The sequence below is a fragment of the Symphalangus syndactylus genome, chromosome 15, assembly GCF_028878055.3.
Source record: "Symphalangus syndactylus isolate Jambi chromosome 15, NHGRI_mSymSyn1-v2.1_pri, whole genome shotgun sequence".
Lineage (NCBI taxonomy): Eukaryota > Metazoa > Chordata > Mammalia > Primates > Hylobatidae > Symphalangus > Symphalangus syndactylus.
The window spans coordinates 27,315,109-27,340,260 of NC_072437.2; the positions used below are offsets into that span (position 1 = coordinate 27,315,109).

Sequence of the window (25,152 nt, forward strand, 5' to 3'; positions counted from 1 at the left end):
TTCTGGAGAAGTTTGCAGCACCAAGAGCTTAGGTATCGGAGTGAAACTATGTGGTGCCTGGGGTCCATAGGCTCAGGCCTGGGGAGCTCTGGGGCTGCTGAGATGGGCTATTGCCTTTGTGGACTGGAAGTTTAGGGCTGAACCTGGAACAATATTAACCAACAGTACCAACTACCACATGGCCCAATGAAATAGGGCTTCCTAGAATATTTATCAGAAACAGAGAACTCAAAAAATAACTGTTCCAATGCTCTGCTCTAAAACGGTATGATGCTCCACCAACTCAATGGTATGATGCTCCACCAAGTCAACGGTATGACGCTCCACCAAGTCAAATGATGCTGGCGAGGTTGTGGAGAAAAGGGGATGCTAATACCTTGCAGGTGGGAGTGTAAATCAGTTTAGCCATTATGAAAAGCAGCGTGGCAATTTCTCAAAGAATTCAAAGCAGAATTACCATTTGACTCAGCAATCTCATTACTAGGTATGTTCCCAAAGGAATACAAATCATTCTACCACAAAGACACATGCACATGTATGTTCATGGCAGCAAAATTCATAATAGCAAAGGCATGGAATCAACCTACATGTTCATCAGTGGTAGACTGGATAAAGAAAATGTGGTACATGTACACCATGAAATACTACACAGCCATAAACAATGAGGTCATATATTTTGCAGCAACATGGATAGAACTGGAGGCCACTATCTGTTCCTATCCTAACACAAGAACAGAAAATCAAATACTACATGTTCTCACTTATAAGTGGGCAGTAAATGATGAAAACACATGGACACAAAAAAGAGGAACAAAAGACACCAGGGCCTACTTCAAGGGGGCGAGATGGAGGAAGGTGAAGATAAAAACACTACCTATTAGCTACTAGGCTTATTATCTGGTTGGCGAAATAATCTGTACACTAAACCTTTGTGACACGCAATTTACCTATATAACAAACCTGCATGTGTACCCCTGAATCTAAAATAAAAGTTTAAAAAACTATCTTAACTCAGAGTTGGTGAAGGAAGTTACCTTGTACATGCCTCCATGTGTATTTTCCTGCACATTTCCTAAAATCAGCTAACACTGTGACATGAAATAGAACATGCAGGAGTCAACAAGTTGGCAGGAAAGTAGCAAACTTTCAAAGGCCCCAAACTAAGTGAAAATGGGGACCCAGAAAAAAAAACAAGAGTACTAAGAATGGATTTGGTCAAAAGGACATTCCCCAGACCCAGATGACCTTAAGCCTTGATGGCCTTAGATTTGCAGGGTGGGCAAGGACAGGAGAGTAAAATGCAGGGCTTCCCTAATGTGATGAGCCAGTATCACTACCCCACCACATACAGCCGGGGTTCCCAAGGGAAAATCCTTAGGATAAGATGAAATAGAAATACCCTTCAACACAGGCCACCCAGACTTTCTATTGATTAATTTCCAAGGAATATAAACTCACACACACACACAAAAAACACAACAGAAACAAAGAAAACATGACATCTATAAGGAAATAAAGCACCATTTGTAAGAAACTGCAGAAATACCAGATGAGACCAGCAAACTCTTCAGATATTAGAAGTATCAGACACAAAATATAAAATAAACATGTTTAAAATGGTAAAGGTAGAATTTAGAAATGTGATGAGGAGGCAGATACTATTGAACACAGGACCAAGCATATCTGAAAATTAATTCATCAAGTACTAGAAACGAAAAATAAAATCATTGAAGTTAAAAACTAAGTGAGTGGGTTTAATGCCAAATAAAATAATTTATTTAGCTGTTTAATAAACCTGAAAGACTAAATCAACTGAGAAGTAAATACATTATTATCAGCTAAATACATTATTCTGAATGTGGCAAGAAACAAAGAAAGGTTAAGAGATGTGGAGGATGGAGTGAGACAGTCTCACAGGTCCAATCAGTTATTGGATGAGTAGAGAAAGAGAGTGAAAGAGGGTGAAGCAATATTTGAAGACATAATGGCTTAGAATTTTCCAGAACAGTCAAAGAAACCAATCACGAAATTCGGGAAGCCCAATACATCCTAAGCAAAATTAATAAGAAAAGAAATCTATACCTACACATTATGATGAAATTATATAACAACAAAAGAGACCCTAAAAGCAGCTTGAAAGAAAATACAGGTTACTTAAGAGGGAGAACTGAGAGCAAACTTCTCAAGAGCAGCAGTGGAAACCAGGGGACAGTGAAATAGAAGCATCAGTGCACCTGGAGAAAATAACTGTTGACCTAGAATTGCAATTCAGCACAAATGTCTTTCAAGAATGAGGGCAAAAAGACATTTTCAAATAAAACTCTCAGTAAAGGAAAACTTATAATGTGTATTCCAGACCAAGGAAGTCACTGCGATGGATGGTTTTATGCAAAAGGAATGATAACCAAAGAAAGTGGTAAAATGTGGTTGATTCTATATTAAAAGTTCCAGTATAAAGTGGTAATAACAATCTTAGCTTTTGTTTTGTGTAAAACACACACACATAAGACAGAACTAAATTATCCCATAATAACAGCATATAAGTTGGGAGGAGAATTATCAGAGTTAAGGTGTTCTAAGTTCCTCTTGTATTGTTACAAAAGAGGGAAAGGTATTGATGTATTCATTAAACTTGGACTTTGATAAGTTAGGATGCATGTTAAAATTTCAAGGGTAATTATTAGAAGAATAAAAACTACAGTATTAGGTTCCAAACGCTAAAAGAAAAAGAGTGAAGTAAGAAAATATCCTCAATTGACCCACAAGAAAGAAGAAAAAGAAGACTAAAAAGAAGAGACAAATAGAAATCGCAAAATGAGATGGAATAAATAAATATCAATATTTCTAGTACATTTAGGTGAACTAAGTGTTCCAATTGAAATAAGAAGATTGTTATTCTGGATTTTAAAATAAATCTAGCTACGCGATGTTTATAAGAGACACATTTAAAACGAAAGGTTGAAAGTAAAATGAAAAAAGATATTTCAGTTAAATATTTTTAAAAATTTGGTGTAACTACACTAATATTGGAAAGAAAGAGACTTTAAGGCAGCAAACAGTAGAGAAAGGAAATCATTATATATACTGATGAAAGCTCAATTCACAAGAAAGATAAGTTTTAACTATAAATGTAGATGTGATATATATACATCATCCATAAACATTTTTCTAGAATTTTCCAGTTAATATTTTCAGACTGCAGCTGACCATGAGTAACTGAAACCACAGCTTTCTGTGGTTTCAAATGCAGTTCAAAAATATTAAATAGACAATTCTAGAAACAAACAATTCACAAGTTTTACACTGTGCACCATTCTAAGTAGTGTGATGAAATCTCATGATATCCTATTCTGCCTCTTCTTAATTTCAAGAAGGGTGAGTATAACACAATAAAATATTTAGAGAGCAAGAGAGAGAGATTATATTCAGTAACTTTTATTACAGTGTGTTATAACTGTCCTATTTTATTATTAGTTATTGTTAATTTCTCCCTGTGCCTAATTTATAAATGAAACTTTATCATAGGTATGTATGTACAGGAAAAAACAGCATATATAGGGTTTGGTACTGTGGGTGGTTTCAGGCATGCACTGGGGGTCTTGGAATATAGCCTCCATGGATAAAGGAGAGCTACTGCAAAACAAAGAAAAATAGGTCTACTCGCATAGTGAAAATCTCTGTTTCAGTAATCGATAGAGCAAACAGATAAAACAAAAATCAGTAAAAATACATAAGATTTGGGGCCTGTTCTGGAAAGGATCCTCTTATCTTCTTCCCTCTACTCTTCCATGAAGCAGAGAGCAGTGGTGTCTCATGTGTGGCATTAGGAGGTATTGGAAGCTGCTACTCTCACATTTTGTTCACAACAACTGAGTGTTGCTGAATTTTAAAAAGTAGTAATAATCACAAACATTTATATAAAAATAGCATTCTTTGGCTACACTTTGGTAAATAATTGTAACAATCTCTGAGTTGTCCACCTATTGTTATTGGGCACAAAGAGTAGAGAGTAATTAAAAAAGAAACACACACGCGCACACACACACTTTCACATTCACATACACTATACCCTTCCTTGTCATACTACGATCCAAGTTATTGAAAGTCAGCTTCTTAAAAAAATTCCTAAATATCGATTTTACTTCTCATTCTCCAAAATCATGGAGAAAGGAAACTTTAAAAAATGATTATGCTGTCAAGAGCTTTTAATTTTATTCATTTTGTCAAAAAAACTTGACAAAAGAGAGCAGGAGGATCCTTTCACTTGAGCCCTCACCATTAAAATCCTAATGAAATACTTCTTGTTCCTTGAAGACATTTTGCATCAAGAAGATTTGATTTTCCTGAGTAACTGGAAACATTTTTGTGCAGACATGTCGTGCACCAAAGATAGCCCGTGGGTTTTTGGATTTTATGTGAGTAGATCAATTAGGGCAGTTTGCTGCCTCTATGTTTTCCTCTCAGAGCTCTTCTAGACGCTTTGTGTTTACCCTTTTTTTTTCTAGCATTCAAGGAGCTGCAAAGAACAAGCAAAGGAAATGCTTAGCTTTTTCAAGTACAGAGATGAGTGTTTTTCACGGAAATGAAGGCTGGCTGCTTTGGGGAGTTTTCTGAGGTCAAAATCCCTTAGAATAAAATTTACTGAGTCATTGGTTTCCTGCCTCATTATGCATAAATAATTTATGAATTTGTATTCTAATTTTTCTTCCAGCTGAATCAAAGCTCTACAATTTTGCAAATAATTCCACGCAGAAGCCAATGACACACACATTCCTGAGACTATCACTACCACGGATAAGTTTGCTGTTGCCGTCAGCCAGTGCAATTTCCCTGATTAACCTGTAAAAAGTGTTCTCCTTTGATGAAGGCTGTTTAGAAATTAAGTGATATTGTACAAGAAGACAACAGCAGGTTCCGGAATGTGAATTCTTGATGATTTTAAATGATGATGCATGAAAGAGACAGAAAGGGAGAACAATTTGATTTGCTCCAGCCAGTTTGGCCTAGAAGGAAGAGCAGAAAAACTGCTTTGCCTAAGCAAACATGACATGAAGTCAGACAAGAGCAGCACTCACAATGTGCAATATCGAAGCCTCATTTAAAATACATATTGCCTGCATCTGAAAGACATCTAGATGCCAGTAGTAAAAAGTTTTTGTTCATTCTGTTTCTTTATGGCCACTTTTCTCCTATTTCTTGGCAACAACTTCTGTATCCTCCTTTGAGACACTGCCTTCACATTTGGGGTGGGATCCTTTGCTCTGGTTGAATGATGATTGAATTCAAAGTTCAGGTAAGCTCCGTTGGCATCCAATGCTGAAAATCAACCTGACCGAAAAAGGATGATGGTTTTGTAGGACGACATAGATACCCCCTCCATAACGAGGACTTAGATTTCTCCTAGGATTCTAATTTTTTTTTTTTTTTTAAAGTTAGTTCTTTCAAAAGACCATAGAAGAGTTGGTTCATGTGCAGGGCAATCTTTACAAGAGCATGGTCTGATTTAAATGATAATTATTTTTGCCTGTCATCCTCTAAAGCAGGGGTGTCCAATCTTTTGGCTTCTCTGGGCCGCTTTTTGGAGGAAGAGGAATTGTCTTGGGACACACATAGGATATACTAACACTAAAGACGGCTGATGAGCTAAAGACACATTGCAAAAAAATCTCATACTGTTTTCAGAACGTTTACGAATTTGTGTTGGGCTGCATTCAAAGCCATCTTGGGCCACATGCGGGCCACGGGCTGTGGGTTGGACAAGTTTGCCCTAAAGTGTTGTGAGTTCTTTGATTATGGTCTAGTCACCTACACATGGTTCATATTAGTGCACAATAAATATGGTGAATAAAGGAAAGACTGATTTTTTATGTTCCTTTTCATGTAAGGTTTGTCTTAGGGTTGGAGAGAGTAATGACATGGATTTTTATCAATTTAAAAATCTTGCCTTCATCATAGAGTTTGTGGTTGATAATGTTACTGTTCACTAACATGTCCTTTTTCTCTATGTGAAGCACATAGGAACATATGTCCCTGACTTCCTGATGGCTTGATCATGTGACTTGCTTTGGCCAATGAGATGTGATCAGTATGATGTGACCCTTCCAGGTAGAGACATGAACAGCCACCTTTGCCACATTCTCCATTTCCCCTGCCCTTGTGACCTCCAGATAATGGCTGCTCTGTCACCCCAGGTGCTGGAGTAAGGGTGATGACCACACGTAGCTGACTCACAGCCAACGCATAATGAACACTTGGCACATACAAGAAATAAACTTGTGTTGTTGTGAGCCATTTTGGGGATTGTTTATAGGTGTGGCCTTGCCTGGCCTGGTCCATCTGGATCAATACAGCATTGGAAAAGCTTCTACAGATATCACACAAACCAACTTCCAACAAATTATTTGTTAGCGCCAGCAATATAATGGAGCTGCTGCTGGTGGTGGTTCATTCATTTACTATCAACCTGACTTTTTATTTTTCGATAGCTCAGCCAGTGTTATGGGTATAAGAAAATACCCATAAAGTCAGAGCCTTTGACGATAATGACTGTGAATGAACTTAGTATAAGATTATTGCGTATTGCAAATAGCTTTCTACCTTTAACAGTTATGAAGGGAAGTCAGTTTTCACTCAGACATGTTCCTTTTCATCTGTTTTTTTCTCTATAATGTTTATGCCTGAGGTTTATTGCTAGCGGTAAAGAGTGTCCGAGTATGTTATGGGAATAGCCAAATTCCCAGTGCTTTAAAATGTATTCCATAGGCCCCAGAGTCTGTTAGAAGCTGATTGATTATACAGCAAATACATCAAAACTGGTATTTATGAAATATCCCATTTCTTCAGCTCTATCTCTCATAAGCATGAACATCACATTTGGGAGTTGTGGTGCAAATATCTCAGACAGCTAAGAGAAAATATTGTTGCAGATTTTCCATGACAAGGAAAAGTTTCTTTAATCTATTCAATAATTTAATAAAAGATCTATGTCAACTGATGAGTCTCATGAACAAATATTTTTAAAGGTATGGTTTGAGCAGTTTAGTGTGGCTTGTCTATCCAGACTTCCATAATCAATCCACCAAAACACCAATTACATAGCAGAATAAAGGACAGTTAACGTGAAACAAGTGTGCAGACGGACTTTTGCATCTGACTGGTTCATAACTGACAACAAAGCTTCTGTTTAATTTGTTCAAGGTTTGGGCAGAAAGTTCTGGCTTAAGAAGGGAAAATGAGCTATTAGACATGGCCTATATTAAGGATGCTACAGATGTTTAATGTTTTTAATTTGCATATTTGGCCAATGATTATTCATTTGTTAATATGCCTTCTACATATTCTTTTTTGGCATAGTCAATCTGAGATTGCAAAATCAAACTCCTATTTATTGTATGCTAATATCAATATTCCATGAGCCTCTATACTATGTACTGTTCTCTGGAGAAGACATAGGATGTCTAACTGACTTGGAAAGTAACGGCTTTTCTAAATAGTCACTTGCCTTTTGATGACGCCAGCACTAACAATATGCTATAATGTAGATTGTACATAGCAGCTAGTTTTACTAAGTGCTATGCAACAGAGAATAACTCAATCAATAATTTATTGACAGATTGCTATCTATAGAATGCATCAATTTGGGTTCAGCTGAAGTCTAGGAATTCTGAAAGAAATTTTAAAGCCTGAAGCAGAAAATAAGCATATCAACACGCCATAAAATAGATATAAAATCTGTAATAGCCCATTTTGGTTCTGAAAGTGTAACATTTCATTTTTTTATGATACAGAGGTCACCAAAGCTCTTGCTTAAGTGTTTCTGAGGATAAAGGAGAGTTTAATCCAGAGTTGAAAAGGGTTTTGTTAATAAATTGCCCCCAACATGATTTAATATAACTCACACTTAATATTAAGTTGTGCAAAATCGTTCCTCTTCCAAAACATGTTGTGTAACATTATTTCATTGTCAGAATCCATATGATTCTCTGAACATGTCTTAAAGCAGTGATGCGGACTGGGCTTTAGTGTCTCCCAGGGAGTCAGTAGCTAGAGTGAGTGTACTCTTCCTTCTCCCCAGGGTATACAGCCCTGTGCAATTAAACACAACTTTGCCAGAACTGAAAGAGAGGTCTATGTGCCTTCTATTTTCACGATTCTTCCACATGCCTAAAATAATAGCTTCTTGGGGATGTAAAAATAGTTCACTGCCCGTTGGGTGTGAACTGAAAAATCCACATAAGGGCAGGAGTTCCATCCAGGTTTCCAACAGTGCATACCATAGAATTAGATTCTAGTCCATGGAATAAGCAGAATATCCTGGAGATAAGCCATCATTTTATATGTGTGCCTTATGATGTTCCCCACTTGGGCCTCATCAACCACAACCTCCTAAATGGAAAGAAGCCTGTGACAGGCGGCTCTCTCTGCTACCACATGCTGCTGATGTTGCCCGGAGAAGAGCAGAAACCGAGACAGAATAAGTTGGGTGGTTTGGTTTTAACGTTTTTTTATTTTCTCCCTGCTTTGAAAGCTCACTGCATTTTGCTGCTGTTATTACCAAGGGTTCATTGAAAATGAAACTGGGGTGTCTCAGTGGGGTTTTGCAGCAAATAGATAAAGCAGGTTCAGGCAAGACTGGGCCGTTCACAACCTGAAGTGGATGAAGCAGTAGCCATTTGTTTGCTGGGGTGAATGGGACATAATTTATTCAGCCGCAGCAGAGGCTGAAAGCCAATCTGGCCTTGACCCATTTATCTTTAGAAAACTAATTAAAGTGGAGAATCTGGCTTACTGTTGTTATTGAGGTTTTACTTTTTTTGTTCAGGCCAAGCGAAGACTGAGGGTGTGTGTGTGTGTGTGTGTGTGTGTGTGTGTGTGTGTCTCCGTGCGTGTCTGTGTTGGGGTGGAAGGTGGGAAATATCAGTTTCACCTAAACACAGTGGCTGAAGGTCTAGATAATAAAGCAGTTTCTTAAACACAGCCTGACATCCTTTTGAAATGCAAACTAGTGGATTTAGCTGGATGCAGAATCCTTTGAGGTGACAATGAAATGCCATGATAATTTAAAATGAACAACAGACAGTTTCCCGATTTCTTATAACCAACAGTTTCTAAATCGCACCAAAACAGCCCCAAAGAGGCATGGAAGAACACTTTTATCACCAGCATTTTACTGAAACTGGTACTAACCATCAGGCAGGAAATAATGCCAGAATGTTAGTTGCTTTGTCCATTTTGTTTCAGAACAATTAAAAAAGTTGCATATCTTGATGATCTTTTGTAAGTACTTAAATATGTATGTAATAATATTAACAACATGTTTGTCACCAATGACCTATCGATGAATTTCAAAAGTTACAGTGTATTTTTGGAAGATTCATATATAAAACGGACATCTGGTTTTTATGTTGTTTTTTTGTTTTGGCCTAGATAAGGTTATAGGGACAAGTAGGGAAGTCCAGCAGACACAGGGATGTTATGATATGTATTCATTCCAGTATGTTCAAGGAAGTGATAACTCTTGGGGAAAGCTACAAGTGTCACGATAACCATTAGATAAGGAAACTGAACTGGACCAGCTGCAGGAAAACCTGGAGCTCCCAAGAGATTGTGTTGGAAAGGGCAGACACTACTGACTTAACTGAAGCCACTTCAGTTATCAATGGGACCAATCGAACAGAACCCTGACTTGTCCCACCCATGATGTTGTCCCCTCCCATTTCCCTCTTAGTGTCAGGAGTCCTTGAGCTATTTGTCTTCCCTGTCCCCTTCTCAAGGTCTTCCTTTCTACAGCGTTCCTGTTCCACATTTACCTCCTAACTTTCTTCACCCAAATTGCCCTGGTCTCAGGGCATATGGATATGGGCATATGATCTCAGGAATAATGAATGGGGATAGTACTCAGGGGACAATTTCTTTTTAAAAACATGATTTCAAAGAAGGGATTTTAGACATTGTGTTATCACTGCCTGGATTTAAGGCCAGACAAACAGTTAACACTATGATGTCACAGGTGTGCTGCACAAATAAATATGTACCCCTCAGGTGAGAGTCGCCTTCCCTCCTCGGTCCATGATACCATGTAGAGTGCATGTATTTAAGAAGTGTTATCAGGGCTGGGCACAGTGGCTCTTGTCTGTAATCCCAGCACTTTGGGAGGCCCAGGCGGATGGATCACTTGAGGCCAGAAGTTCAAGACCAGCCTGGCAAACATGGTGAAACTCCATCTCTACTAAGAATACAAAAATTATCTGGGTGTGGTGGTGTGCACCTGTAATCCCAGCTACTCGGGAGGCCAAGGCGGGTGAATCACTTGAACCAGGGAGGTGGAGGGAGTAAGATTCCGTCTCAAAAAAAAAAAAAAAAAAGTGTTATTAGCATGCAATGGTATTGTGGAAACCAGATTAGATAACTGACTATTTTGGTTAATATAGTCAAGTAAGATAACCTAAGTGTTCTTGTCCTCAGCCCCATATTGGGGGTAATCTTTCAAGTAAAAAATATCCAGTGCTCCCTCTCCAAATGCTCTGAATGCTCTGAAAGATATCAGGAAATTCAAGTAGAAAACGAAAAGCAAACAACCTATTTTTTAATCCCTTGAATTTTCTCTCAGCTAATGGAAACATTATCACCTTATGCATGAGGGCTGATGTTGGTTTGTTCTTATTAGCACAAGAAGAAAACGGCCAATATAGTCTAACAGGGAAGAGCTAGTTTTCCAGGCAGACTATGCGTCGCCTGAACAACGGGACAGAATTTAAATCAGCCATTCGATGAGCTGGTCTTCCACCAAGATTAGATTGAAAACGTGGCCATTGGAAAAGAATATGAAAATGGTTGTTAACCATAAATCACAAGCAGAGAGGAAACGACTAAACAAGTTGGCCATGTGCAGTATTCAATCCACTCCAGATAATTTGGAAAGGGATAGTGGAGGGGGAATTTCTCAGGGACTCTCTGGAATGACTGTACAAAGACAAATGGGGATGAGAGGAAGAATAAGACCAATGCTTACACTATGCTGCATAGTCCGCCACACAGTCCTCTGGGAAGCAAGAGGAAAACAAATTTAAAGGAAAAAGAAAAAGAGATTATTCTATACATAATAGCACAGAACAGGCATAAAGTTTAGCTTCGTAGGTTGGCATTCCACCCACCCCCACCCCAAATTCCCTCAGAATGACCAGTAGGATATTTGAGAAATCCACATCCAAAGTACAGTGTTGAATACTTACTGGAGATTTATGGGTCTAAGTCATTACCAACTTGTTGAGTTAACTTCCAAACCTGGCTTTTTTTTTTTAATTTACTTTTATAAAATATATGCCTCTAAGATACACCATGCACAGTCCATTTTTACTCTAATGAATCAGCTGGAATAAAGTAACTGACACTCCCTGTCCAAGTGCGTCTGTGAGCTGTAGAACATGTTGTGCTCTAATTTTCTGAGCTACACAACTAATTGCCTTTTACATAGGCTAATTTGAAATATCTTTTGATGCTCAGATCTTAAAAATTGAGCTATTTTGTGCTGATTTATTTTTATACTTGACATTTCCAGTGAATTGGAACCGTCTTTTAAAAAATTATAGTTTTACATCAAATTATGTAAGAGAATTTGCAGAGTATACATTTAAGAATAAAGGAACATAACCAGTCTCTTCCTGAGTGCAAACAAGAATCTCTGGCCTGTTTGACTGAAACTCATTAATAGTCAGCTGGGACAGAGGGGCTTCTAAGGGGAGTTTGTTGGTGACAAGAAAGCAACATGATGGTAGGATGACTCTGTTAACTGAATTACTGCAGTTGATAACATTAGTATCCTCAACAAATCATGGCTGTTGGCGGTAGGGACTGCGATAGTCTCAGATGAGTTGGCTTTCCATGAGCAGCTGAATTTATAAAAATACATTCACTCATTCTTGGATAACAAAAACCACTTTAGGGTAGTATGTCTGAAAGCTTCTGACTACCCCAACTGCTTCTTATGTGTATATAACTTTAGAGGAGCAAATGGAAATGTTCCCTAGTGATACAAAATAATTTATAAGTTCCTTATAAATATAATAAGATGTTAAATGATGGAACTGGTGTATTTTTTAAGAGAGAGTTTTGCTTTCAATTATTTTATATAAGGTTTAGCAGCAGTTTACTCAGCTTGGGGTTGGTAGTTTTATTTTTAAAACAAACCCCATAATGACCAGTTCACATTAAAAAAATAGCTTCAGAATAATGGATATAAGAACATTTACCAACAGAGCCCAAAGTTATTAACACAGGTGCTAATTTAAATGGCGCTAAGAAGTAACTCTCCAAGTGCTTTATAGTTATTTTCATTTTGGCAAAAGGGGTGGGGTGATTGGAGTAGTGTTTTGATATTGTCCTTTGAAGCATTTTTCTGCTGAAACACTTCAAGAAATGAAGAGAAATCTTTTCCAATTATCCTCCTTTTCTCAGACACATGCTTCTTATAAATATTCAGGAAACATCTTTTCCGGGGAAAATTAAAACAGGAGTAGGTAATATGAGTCTTGTTTATAAACAGCCTAAATAGGCTGTAATGGATGACAGACCCATCTGGATAGTTTCACAGTGCATCCTTCTTGAAGATGAGCATGTTGGACTGTTGGACTGCAGTCTGGCCAAGGATAACTGCCCCAACTTTCCAGTGTTCAGAGCTATATTGGAACCCCCAAAGGAAGAAGGCCTCAGGGGAGCCAATGGCTGCTGAGACTCTGCTATTAGCTTTGGACCTAACTCGTGTCTCTCAAGAATAACCTTGGTATAGCTCCGTTTGATGTGGAAACAGTGCCTTGTTCTCAGGAGCTGAGCAAAGTGGGCTTATGGCTGGCTGTGCATTGCACGTCACTAATTCTTACCGTTTGTGAAGGAATCAGAATTTAATTTAATAAAAAAAAATCAATAAAACTGCAATTTTCACTTACAGACCCTGAAGCCACACCTTTGAGGAAGTAAATGCTACATGCTGTCTGAGAATGTTTTAGAATAAAATTGGCTTATTGATTTAAACACTTAGGCACAGAGTCTGGTCCTTGGCTTTTACTTGTGATGATACGTTTAACCACTACCAATCACTTTCAGAAAAAGATTGATAAAATATATTTTTGAGGGGTGCAAAAGGTAGAAGATTTTCATTCTGTTTGCTACTTGTCTATACTCTTGAGACCTTTATATCTAGAGCATTTTGAACATTACCAATAAAGTTCCTTTATAAAAGGTTCAAATCTCAATTTTCATGTCCATCAGATTTTAAACATCAGAGAAAATTCTCAAATTGTTGATGCTTTATTTAGTTTATGCTAAGCTGCAAAAATATTGTCTTTAGAAACATATTTTTCTTGCTCTACTTCCCCTGTTTAAGGCTGTGTGTTTATTTCTCCCGGGGATGAGGGAAAACTGCTTCCCTGTTTCAAAGGGAAAAAATTAATTAGTTGCCATACATACCATTATATTGTTCAAATTTAGTACAATTTTAACTAAGTGCATAATGTACCCCAGTTCTTTTAAAACTTTTTATTTTATTTTATTGTGGTAAGGATACTTAACATGACATCTACCCTCTTAACAGAGTTTTTTTAAGTGAACAATACGCTATTGTTAGCTGCAGGCACAATGCTGTACCTCAGGTCTTTAGAACGTATTCATCTCATATTGTACTCCTGTTCTTAAATTAGATTTCACAAAAATTCAGAAAAGACTGAATTGTTCCAGGAACTAAGTTAGAGCCAACAAAAATGGGAAACAAAGGGACCAAACCCATACTCACCATTTGTCCTCTGGTTAGAAAGATCTTGATATACAATGCAATTTGTAAAGTAAAACTTAAACAATATAATCTAATGAAAACCATCATTTCTTTAAAACAGCTGAGTAGTTATTTGATGGAATCTAATTGGTTGTTTAAAAGAAAAATGGTGACTATTTTTAAACTTTTCCTGAAACTGCAATAGAGAATGGATGTAAGCCGCTGAGTGCATTGGCTCACGCCTGTAATCCCAGCACTTTGGGAGGCCGAGGCAGGTGGATTGCTTGAGCTTAAGAGTTCGAGAACAGCCTGGACAACAGGGCAAAACCACGCCTCTACAAAAAAATAAAAAGCCGGGCTTGGTGGTGTATGCCTGTGGTCTCAGCTACTCAGGAAGCTAAGGTAGGAGGATCACTTGAGCCCAGCAGGTCGAGTTTGCAGTGAGCCATGATCATGCCACTGCACTCCAGCCTGGGCAACAGAGTGAAGCCCTGTCTCCAGGGAAAAAAAAGAATAGATATAAGCCAGGTAAAGTAGAAGGTTGCAGCAACTACAAATATCTACACTAGAGGGAAGGTTTTATTTGCTAATAAATGGCAATAAATTTATAACAAAATTTAACAGTTAGTTACCCCTTTATTTTGATACTTCATGGATAGGCCTTTAGGTTGTAAGCACATTTGATTTTTATAGAGAGAAATGCTGAGATGTACTTACTTTGAGGCCAAATTCAACCAATTTAATCTTATGAGTTCTATACTATAGAAGGATATTAACTAAAATCATAAAGTAATTTATAACACTGACTAATAAAAGCATTTTCATAACTGGCAGTCTTTGAGATCTGAGTTTATATGACACAGTCAGATGTGGTTCAAGTGCTTTATGACATTAAGGATTTTATCTGTTAATTTTACATCAAGATAATTGGCAAAGCAACATTAACAGCACTGACAATTGCAGGTATGTAAAGTGTGTATAGTACTACAAAGAGAAGAAATTGAATTAAACCTAATCAGGCAGTATTTCTTTGAAATTACGAGCTTTTTTTTATAGCAAAATTTGGTCTTTAAAACACATTTAAAAATTGTGTTTACTATGTTTATGGTTGTATTTTCCGAGTATTATAAACTGCTTTGATGACGGATATCACTGAGTCCCCTGACACACATCTAAACAGGTCAAAGAGTGACTAATTCTAAGGATTCCAACTTTTTAAAGACACATAAAAAAGAAAAAAAATGATAGTAACATTGATTTGGGGTTTCCGGGCAAGGTCTTTCAAACAGAAAACTTTGCAAATAAGAAGTCATAATAAACGTGCATTATATCATAATTGAATACATAACCATTTTCAGAAAAGAACTGAAGCAGATGAGTAGGAAATGTGCTATTGCAATTATATCTCTGGAAGAACTGGCAACTTAGTTTTCAAATTAATATTTCATGAGAAATAAGAAGTTGAAAATGTGGTCACTGCACACATGCATTAATAGTTTCTTAATGGATTAATAGATTTCTTATATAATCCAATACATGACCCAAAAGAAAGATCCCATTACTTTTCAATATTCTAATTAAGAACAGAGGCAGATATAAGAATGAGATGACTCTTATAACAAACTTTTTCAGAATTTCCGAGGAGTTTCAAAGAATGACCTTGGTAAAATAAAGCATCCGCCATGGTTATCAATCTGAGAATACTCACCAGCCGGTCCAAGCTGGTGCCTGCAGCAGTTGTTGGTCTTTCCTCAGGATTGTAGGGCCTGAAACGTGTATTAAAATTTTCAGGAGCTGAGCGGGCAGATCTGAGGGCTGGAGCAGGTTTGGGCTGACCACATCCCTGAAAGACCTAGAAGAAACATTGAAAAGTAAAAACAGTTATACAATGAGTTTTCTCCTAAATTCATGAGGCAGAAATGTGCAATGCAATGGTGTCCACATTTCTCATGAAACTTTTACCTCCAATAAACTCTAATTTCGAAATGTAAACAAGTATAACCACTAATATAACAGAAAGAATTACCCAGACAGATACAGAGTGACCAACTATATTCCCTGACTCATAGTTTCAGCATACACAGTCAATCTTATTATTGGTAGATACATATTTGCAAATTTGCTTACTCATTAAAATTTATTTGTAACCCCAAAATACTCACAGCACTCTCATGGACACAGAGACACAGTGCCAAAAAATTTGAGTCATGTTCCCTGCTGAGGTTGGAGAAGACACTCTCCTTATTTCAGCTCTCAGACTGTAAACAAGTGTTCCCTTTGTGGTCTGTGTAGTACAATGTTTTTCACATTTCTGTGTTTTTTCTTATTGATTTCAATGTTTAAAATGGTCCCCAATCATCGGGCTGAACTACCATCAAGCGTTCCTAACCACAAGATGTGTAATGTGTCTTATGGCAAAAATATGTATGTTAGATAAACTTCAAGCCTGAGTTATAGTGCTATGAGTTCAATGTTAATGAATCAGCAATATATATTAAATAAGGTGTCTTTTCACAGAAACACACATAACACAAGGCTACATATTGATTGGTTGATGAAACTGTTGTGCCCAGTGGCTTGCAGGAGCCTAACCTTGTATTTCTCATTGCTGCCACGGTTCAGTATTTGCTAAGTCAATGTTTGCAGTGACTTTGTAGAACATAACTACAATAAAGAGAATCAACTGTACTAAAAATAAGGATTGCAATAGTTACTCCACAGGATGATTTCAGGATTAAATGAATTGTATCTCACTTTCACATATTTGAATCTGGCATTCTATAAACATCCGTTTGGGATTCCTGTTATCATAACAAATTATTTCATTGTATAGCATATAAAGCCAAATACTTTCAGTGACTCCCCTTTGAGTAATGAAAATCTCTACTGGAAGAATTCTTTAAAAACACTCTCTTGAGCAGTGGTATAGAAATAGGACAAGCAAATGTGGATGAAATCCATATAATGACAGCTTCCTCTAATTTTGTTGTTGACAGCTGTTCATATCACAATTAAGATTGCTATGGGAAATCAAACATTTTATTGTAATGATCTTAGGGACTGAGCTGCCAGTTCTTTTCCACAGTGATTTCACTCAGGGTGGCGTGGAGACACCTCCTTTGCTGTTTTTAGAAGCTTTACACTCAGTGCTGGTTATCGAGAGATAATACCTTTACTAGAATTACAGGAAATGCAGTAACATTTTCAGGAAAATTTGATGAAGTTAAACTTTATTCTATTTCTTCCATTTCTCCATAGCAGATGATTCTTCTAGATATTTTTCCTTCAGTAAACTTTTTGGGGTTATCTACGTGGGCTGATCCTTAACTTGCATGTAGTATATTTGCAATGCATTCGTTCCAGTTTTGTTATTTCATTCTGTGTTGTTTAACTCTAAAATAACCATTTTTCATCACGCATATTATGTGATTCCACTGAAGTAGGCAGAGAGCTCCTGAGTGCCATTCACAATGACAAATTCCGTCTTGAGACACAATTCATCTTGTTTTACCACTACAGCTAATTTTTCTTTTGTTGTATTCAAAAGTTCTCCTTCAACTCAGCATTTTGCAGAGCGGCGGTACTTTGTCTTGGCATTCCTCGAGATTGGTCTTAACACACTATTGATTATTCTTCTCTCACACAATTTCTGAAGCTGATGGTGTAAACCGGTGTGATAAAGATAGTGGGCCCTTTTCTCCCTAGTGCCTAAATCACTTCCCCCGGCAAGGTCGCTGCTGATGGAGGGCATTAACATTTCCAAAGCTCCAGGGATCTGTTGAGTGTGCTATTCTGGATTGCTTTGAAAGTGACAGCTGAGTTTTAAAAAATGTAAAGCCTAAGGTGAAACACTACTAATGGCCTTGCTGAGATTTCATGAAGCCACGTACCGAAAGAGTTAATGGACCTTTTTAATTCACCCTTTGGGAAAAATCTGGCTCACTGGGTTAAGTTAAATCAAAGAAACACGAATGCCCTGAAAGAATATTAGTGTTCTAGGGAGATATTTCATCATAATGGAAAAACCGCACGTTTGCTCGAATTTTTTTTTTTTTTTTGGAGGGAGTTAATTATTACAGAACATAGGTTAGTTAATATAGCCTAGTAGCTTTCTGTTATTTAGGTCAGGTTTGGATGTTGAAGATAGCTTCAATGCAGAAATCACTGGGTCTGTGACCAAAACTGAGGAAAACACTGACTTTTAATTACTTTGGAAACAGCACCTGCTCACATAATCAGGTGGAGACCTACACGACAATCTGTCACCACAACCTCACATTTTGAAAGCCCCTAAACAGAGATCCTATCATATCCTTAGAAAAACAGGAGTGCCATAAAAGAAACCCTTTAGTGTGGAAGTGAGAGACAGGACTAGCTGAATTTCCTAGGCTGACTAAGAATCCCTAAGCCTAGCTGGGAAGGTGAGCCCATCCACCTTTAAACACGGGACTTGCAACTTAGCTCACACCCAACCAATCAGGTAGTAAAGAGAGCTTAAAATGCTAATTAGGCAAAAACAGGAGGTAAAAAAATAGCCAGTCATCTATCGCCTGAGAGCACAGCGGGAGTGGCAATGATTGGTATATCAACCCAGGCATTCCAGCCAGCAATGACTACCCTCTTTGGGTCCCCTCTCTTTGTATGGGAGCTCTGTTTTCACTCTATTAAATCTTGCTCTTGCGGTCTGTGTTTGTTACCGCTGGAGCTGAGCTTTCGCTCGCCATCCACCACTGCTGTTTGCCCCCATTGCAGACCCACCACTGACTCCCACCCCTCCGGATCTGGCAGGTGTCCACTGTGCTCCTGATCCAGCAAGGCACCCCCTGCCGCTCCAGATCGGGCTAAGTCTTGCCATTGTTCCTGCACGGCTAGGTGCCAGGGTTTGTCCTAATTGAGCTAAACACAGTCACTGGGTTCCACGGTTCTCTTCCGTGACTCACGGCTTCTAATAGAGCTATAACACTCACCCCATGGCCCAAGATTCCATTCCTTGGAATCCGTGAGGCCAAGAACCCCAGGTCAGAGAACAAGAGGCTTGCCGCCATCTTGGAGGTGGCCCACCACCATCTTGGGAGCTCTGGGAGCAAGGACCCCTCGATTACAGAAGTTCCCAGCCTAGGGATCAAGAGCTATTTTTCAGAATTTTACAAAAGCTAATGAGAATGGTTTACAAAGGAGTACTTTGCAGTTGTTTTTGTTTAGAAATGATAAAAAACCTTTGTATTCGTCTCATACTGAGAATATACCTTAAACAACATATATGTATCATATAACTTAGATGACTTAAAAAGTAAAAATTAATAATTTGATGTTTAATACATGTGCTATAGTCTGAATATCTGTGTCCTCCAAGAATTCATAAGTTGAAATCTAATCACAGATGTGATGGAATTAGGAGGTAGGTCCTTTGGGAGGTGATTCGGCTCTACCCTCAAGAATAGGATTAGTGCCCTTATTAAAAAACAACAACAACAAAGGATCCGGAGAGTGCCCTTGTCTCATGTGAGGACATGGTGGGAAGGCGCCATCATCTATAAAACACCATGCAGGTCCTCACCAGACATCAAATCTGCTAAAGCCTTCATCTTAGACTTCCCAGCCTTCAGAAATGTGACAAATAAATTTCTGTTTTTTATAAGCCACCCACTTCATGGCATTTTGTTACAGCAGGCTGAGCAGACTAAGAGAGCAAGTAATCTGTTATCCTGAAAAAAGTATTTTTAAAATATGAGGGTCATGGGGTGGGTGACAAAGGAAATTTTTAGGCAGAAAATTTGGACCGTCTCAATTTTCTGAGTTTGCTCTAGCAGCCGTATAGTTAGGCACAGTTTTGTGGCTCATGAAGGCCATGGCTAGGTTAGTATAAGAGACCAGTGAACCTTTTCCTCAGTGGCTTGGGTATCCCAACATTTTATATTTTGAATAAGGGAAAAAACGATTGAGAAATAATAATGTGATGGAAAGGGCCATAGGTTCAATGAGAGTCAGTAGATCAATTGGTTATGGCTGGAGATGGAGATTCGGATCATCAGCTTAAAGATGGAACTTAAAGCCCTGAAACTGATTGCATTTACCAAGGACAAGTATATAGAGGTGGGCAGATGGATGGGGCTGAGGACAGCCTATTGCCATGCCAACATTTACAGGGTCCTCTCTGAGCCTCAGTTTCCTCCTCTGTCAAATGGGAATAACAATATTATTTACCACACAGATACACTATGATGATAAAGTACAATATGTAAGGCAGAAAAACAGCACCATGTGTCTAGAAAAGTACATGCCTGATAATTAGTTAATTTTATCATGCCAGAATCTGTATTTTCCAGAAGTTTTGATTTCTAGATAAGAAAATTTGAAGAAAAAATATCTGGGCTGATGTTTCTTTTTCTTTTCTTTCTTTTTTTTTAACCTTTTAAAAACCTTTTAATTTTTTTTTAGAGACGGGATCTCACTCTGTTGCCCAGACTGGAGTGCAATGGCACAAACACAACACACTGCAGCCTCAACCTCCTGGGCTCAGGCTATCCTCTTGCCTCAGCCTCCCGAGTAGCTGGGACCACAGGTGCATGCCAACCACACTCTGCTGATGGATGTCTCTTAAATGTTTTCCACAAAATATTATTTTAAGGGCAAATGGCTGTTACGTAAATCATAGATTCCACCTATTAAAGTTAAATTAGGTAACTTCACGAGGGCTCCATCACGATAACACGTGGTCAGACTCATTGAAAGGGAGGATGACATCGGTAGTGTTTCCCAAAACTATTTGACCATGGTTTCCTCATGGGGTTCTCATAAGACTGGTGTTCCAAAGAACCCACCCTGAGATATACTGTGAAGGTGGTTGTAACCTGCCAAGGAGAGACGTGATTCAGATAGAACTGCATTTACTTAGAGGTATTTGTGAAGCTGTTCCACCCTCCTCTGCTTTTAATTCCAGGGAAGAATGCTATTTTAAGACACTAAAGGGCTTCTTTTTACAACAGAACTGAAGTTTTTAGAGGTTATCGCTGCAGGATAAGCCAACTTATTGTGGTACAAATCATTCGCTCTACCCCTTTAAGAAATAGAATTGGTATTACCACCTCCTGACCCCTGCCTGCTTCTCTCCAAGGGATATTGAAAGCGATAATTAGATAATTCGGGAAAGTATTTGGAAGCCTCAATGTAGACAGATGCTACAGATGTACAAAGGAATTCTCCTTCCACCTAGCTGACTTGCAGAACCTGTGGATTTTAGGAAGATATCTGGCTCATGAATCCTCTCTCTTAAGAGGATTACTAAGATAATGTCTCAGAAGTCTGTTGGCATTCTGAGATTAAAGAAGCTGACATTAGGATAGGAAGGGCTGAAAGGAGAAACATTTTATAATTCTGGAGGGATGGAAAAGGAGGTGTGGTGATAACAGGTTTAAGTGCTGTGTCTTAGGTTTCTAAATACAAGTATTTTTCCTTTAAAAATATTAGGGCATCTTAACATATTTCTCTTAAAATAAACTAAGGTGCCCACTCTTTCAGAGGCACATGTAGCTTTATACCTTTACCTCTTTGTCTTCTGTATCTTCTTCATTGTCTTTTGCAGCTTGATTATACATTTAAAAAGTCATTACTGGCAACCTGAAAAGCAGTGGCTGCAGGTAAATCCTGTCTCAGCTCCTGTGGTTTTTAAAAATTCTGTCTTCTCACTTTCTACTCAGCAGGTTTCTATAATGGAGGAAAGGTGCTGCTATTCTCCTATAGGCAAATATTGAAATTTGCAAACAGAACTCTAATTTTTTATATTAAATCCAGGTAACAGTTAATGTTACCTGGATTTAATTAGATTTGATGTTTTGAGGGTAATGTTTTATTTACCTATGAGATTCTAATTTATATTACTGTGTCAATGAATGAACTGTTAGATTACTACTTGGGAAATTCAAATATATTCCATTTATACTCAAGGAAATAGAAGCTATCATATCTTCATTAGTGTGGATATCATATATTTGTCTAGGTGCAGCCATTATTTTCACAAGAAATGGCTGTGGAGTAACCAATAGGTGTTATCAGTGCATTTTGGTGGCTATAACAAAATGCCTTACACTAGGTAATTTATAAACAACAGAAATTTATTTCTTACAGTTATAGAGGTCGTGAAGTCCAAGATCAAAGTGCCAACAGATTCAGTATCTGGTGAGGGCCCTCTGCTTTATAGATGGCACCTTCTTGCTGTGTCCGCACATGGCTGAAGGGCAAAAATGACTAACAAGCTCCTGCAGGCCTCTTCTGAAGGGGCACTAATCCAATCCACTAGGGCTTCACCAAGATGTCTTAATTACCTCCCAAAGCCTCCACCTCCAAATACCATCACCTTAGGGGTTAGGGTTTCAGTATATGAAATTTGGAGAGACACATACATTCAGAACATTGTAAAAGGTCACAAACACAAGTCTAAAAGTTTGGAGTGTTAATATTAATCTTTCTCCTAATACTTTTGTGACCTTGGGGTTACAATGTTCTCCCCAATTCTCAAAGCTGTTGAGAAGATAGAATGATATGATACATAGAGGAATACACTGAAAACATGAGGTATAATGGTGCCTTATTTTAACTAAGTAATCTGTAATTAAATAGAATAATAATAGGTAATAAATCAAATCTAAGGATTATGCAGAATTCCACATGAATAATTTAAGCTCTATGATGAATAGGGTTTCATACATTTTGTTCATTACTATATCCTAGTATCTGTAGACGTTGCCAGCACATGATATGTGTTTAAAAAAATTGGGAATGAAAGATTATGAAGAAATAAAATTTTTAGTCATAATCTTCCCCTTTTGCAAACATTTATTGAAGGCAATTAGCATGTAGATTTCTGTAATGAGAAAGAAAAGATAGGAAAGGAAAGACAATGAACACTTATCAAGTGTCTATGATAGGACAGACACTTCACTGTGCAATGTGTTTTATATGCATTATCTCAAATGATCAATTATGTCTTCAAAATCAAGGTTGAACATTTCTTCCTCAGACTGAAGGAATGAATCACATATCCATGTTAAACAAATTATTTGACATTTCCTTTACTACATTTACTGGGCTAAATTAAAGCAAAGCCAAATGGACAACTTTGTTTAAAGTGATAACGAGACCCAAAATACTGTTTCCTGATCACTTGATAATAGCTACTCAGTGAGCTTGATAAGCCAGTTAGGAGGACCTTGCACACAAAATAGTTAGATTGGCTTCCTGATTGGCCCATGGGAGAGCTATCAGAGCCGTGGGTGCTGGAGACAGCTGGGCTCAGAGCTCAGGCAATGAATGGCCATTGCTTACTGCAAAGTGGCAGACAACTTGGGCTCTTTACTTCCAATCTGTCAAAATGATAAACAGCGGCACCTGTACATTGGAGCAGGTGTATCCTATCCCTGTCAATGATGGTCTAGGTTAAGCAAAGAGCTAGGGCCTTTCTCAAAGTGGAAGTGGTGACTGAAATGTGTGTGCCTGGGAGCATTCACATATCATTAGGAAGCAAATCAGAATTAGCTGAAATATGTTAAAAAACATTTCATTAAAAGTAGTAGCAAAAAGAGCTACATTATGCCATTACATAAGATAACGGGCATCTTAGAGATTCATTTCACACACATTCAGGGGATTTCTTACAGCATTCATCTAATAGCATAAAAAGTGTTTTCCTGAATATAAACTTAAAACATCTTGATGATGACTCTTTCTTTAGATATAAAATTATTATACTCACTACAAAGGCATTTTAAATGTCAGGTTTTTTTTTTTTTTAAATTACTGTGGTAATTTTCTTTATGGGTTGCCTTCTAACAAAACAGTTATTCATCCTTAGATCTTAGAATAATCTCTTCTCTAGACATCTTTTTTCTTCTGTTTCCTCTCATTTTGTTTTTCTTTTTTCTTTGCTCCCTGATTCATGCTTTTCTTTCCTTAAAGATTGATTACAGTGGTCCTCAGGCCAAGTTCTCTGGCAAACTCTATGTCCCTGGACAGGTTTGGCACTCTGTTAGGAGAATTTGGGGTTCTACTGAACCAAGGCAAGCCATCAGTTTTAGTTTTGTCCACTTTTCACTGGCCTCAATTTTAAAAAGCCAGCTACTGTGTCAGTTTTAAGGTTTAAAAAATTTACTCCTGATGCTCACACAGCTTGGTTCCAGAATATCTGTCAGATGTATTGCATACTTCTTAAAATCTTTTCTACAATAAAAGAAATTCTTTTCATTTGCATTGCATGAGAAGATATTTTTCCCTGAAGGATTTGCATTTCTCAGGCAGCAAAACACCTTGATATTTCCTCCCAAATGGTGAGGAAGGAGGAGTTACAAGGAACTTTACAAAGCAAATTTTTGAGTGTGGAGAGGAAAAAAGCCCTAATCCTCTTGGCCTGACTAAATTATTATTTCATATGCCCTTTGCTTGTAAGATTTAAAGCAGTTCTGTAAGATCACTTTGCAGAATATAAGTAAACATGTAATTTACATCAGACGGGCTCTACCATTCCTTCCACCCACGATTCAACAAATATTTGTTGAGTGTTACAAACATAAGTGCTGGGGATATGCCAATTGGACACACCCCTGCTCCCAAGAGAGTTTGGACCAGAAATCAGGCAATTATTATAGAATGTAAGAAGTGTGACGGAACACCCACAGGGGCAACTCACCCAGGCTGGAGCATCTGAGAAATCTTCCTAGAGAAGCAGTGGTATGCTGGACCTGGCTCTTACTGGGCCATGAAACTACATGTTAAGTTTTTAGGAATTTCATAAGCCAGTAACAACTGCGTTTAACAAACACATTGTTATTAATAATAAACACATTATTAATGTGTTTATTAACAAACACATTGATTATTAAAAATTAAGTTGTATAAACTTACAGTTGTATGAATTATATTAATAACAAAGGTAATAATTATACTAAAATCTCATTACTTTCTAATTATTTTACTATTATCTATGCTCTTGAGGTTAATCGTGTCAGTTGTATCTATAAGGTGGAAATGTTACCTCAGGGTGTTCTACTCTGTGTTCAGTGACATAATGTGGGTAGTTTGAAATCCGCACAAGGGAGTAATTACACCACAGAAATGGGCAAACACTACAAATGAGCATGTTTCCCCCACAGATGTAACTCCTTCGCATGTTTACATGTAGGCTGGCTGAGGCAATGACTCGATCAGAACCAAACCAGATCACATATCACTACATAGAAGGGAAGTGCTGAGAGCTGGGATAAGGAGGTATTATTTATGAGACAGGGCAGAGGCCATTGAAATTTCTCTAACACAACACTTCACTGACCATGAGAAGCACAGTTCCATGGCAGGTGCTCTTCTCTTAAGTATGAAGAAGTCAGAAGGAGACTTTTTTTCAG

General features: G+C 37.8%; 1 protein-coding gene across 2 annotated transcripts in view; it reads right to left on the minus strand.

The window, feature by feature from the left end:
- Nucleotides 1-25,152, minus strand: part of GPC6 (glypican 6) — a 1,204,563-nt gene that overhangs the window by 90,236 nt on the left and 1,089,175 nt on the right. The window contains exons 6-7 of one of the 2 annotated variants that reach the window (XM_063618993.1): nt 15,471-15,614; nt 11,012-11,041 (exon numbers count right to left, since the gene is read on the minus strand). In XM_063618993.1, the coding sequence (XP_063475063.1) occupies nt 11,012-11,041; nt 15,471-15,614 (174 nt within the window). The remainder of the gene's footprint in view (nt 1-11,011; nt 11,042-15,470; nt 15,615-25,152) is intronic. The other variant, XM_055244176.2, reaches the window with a different exon arrangement.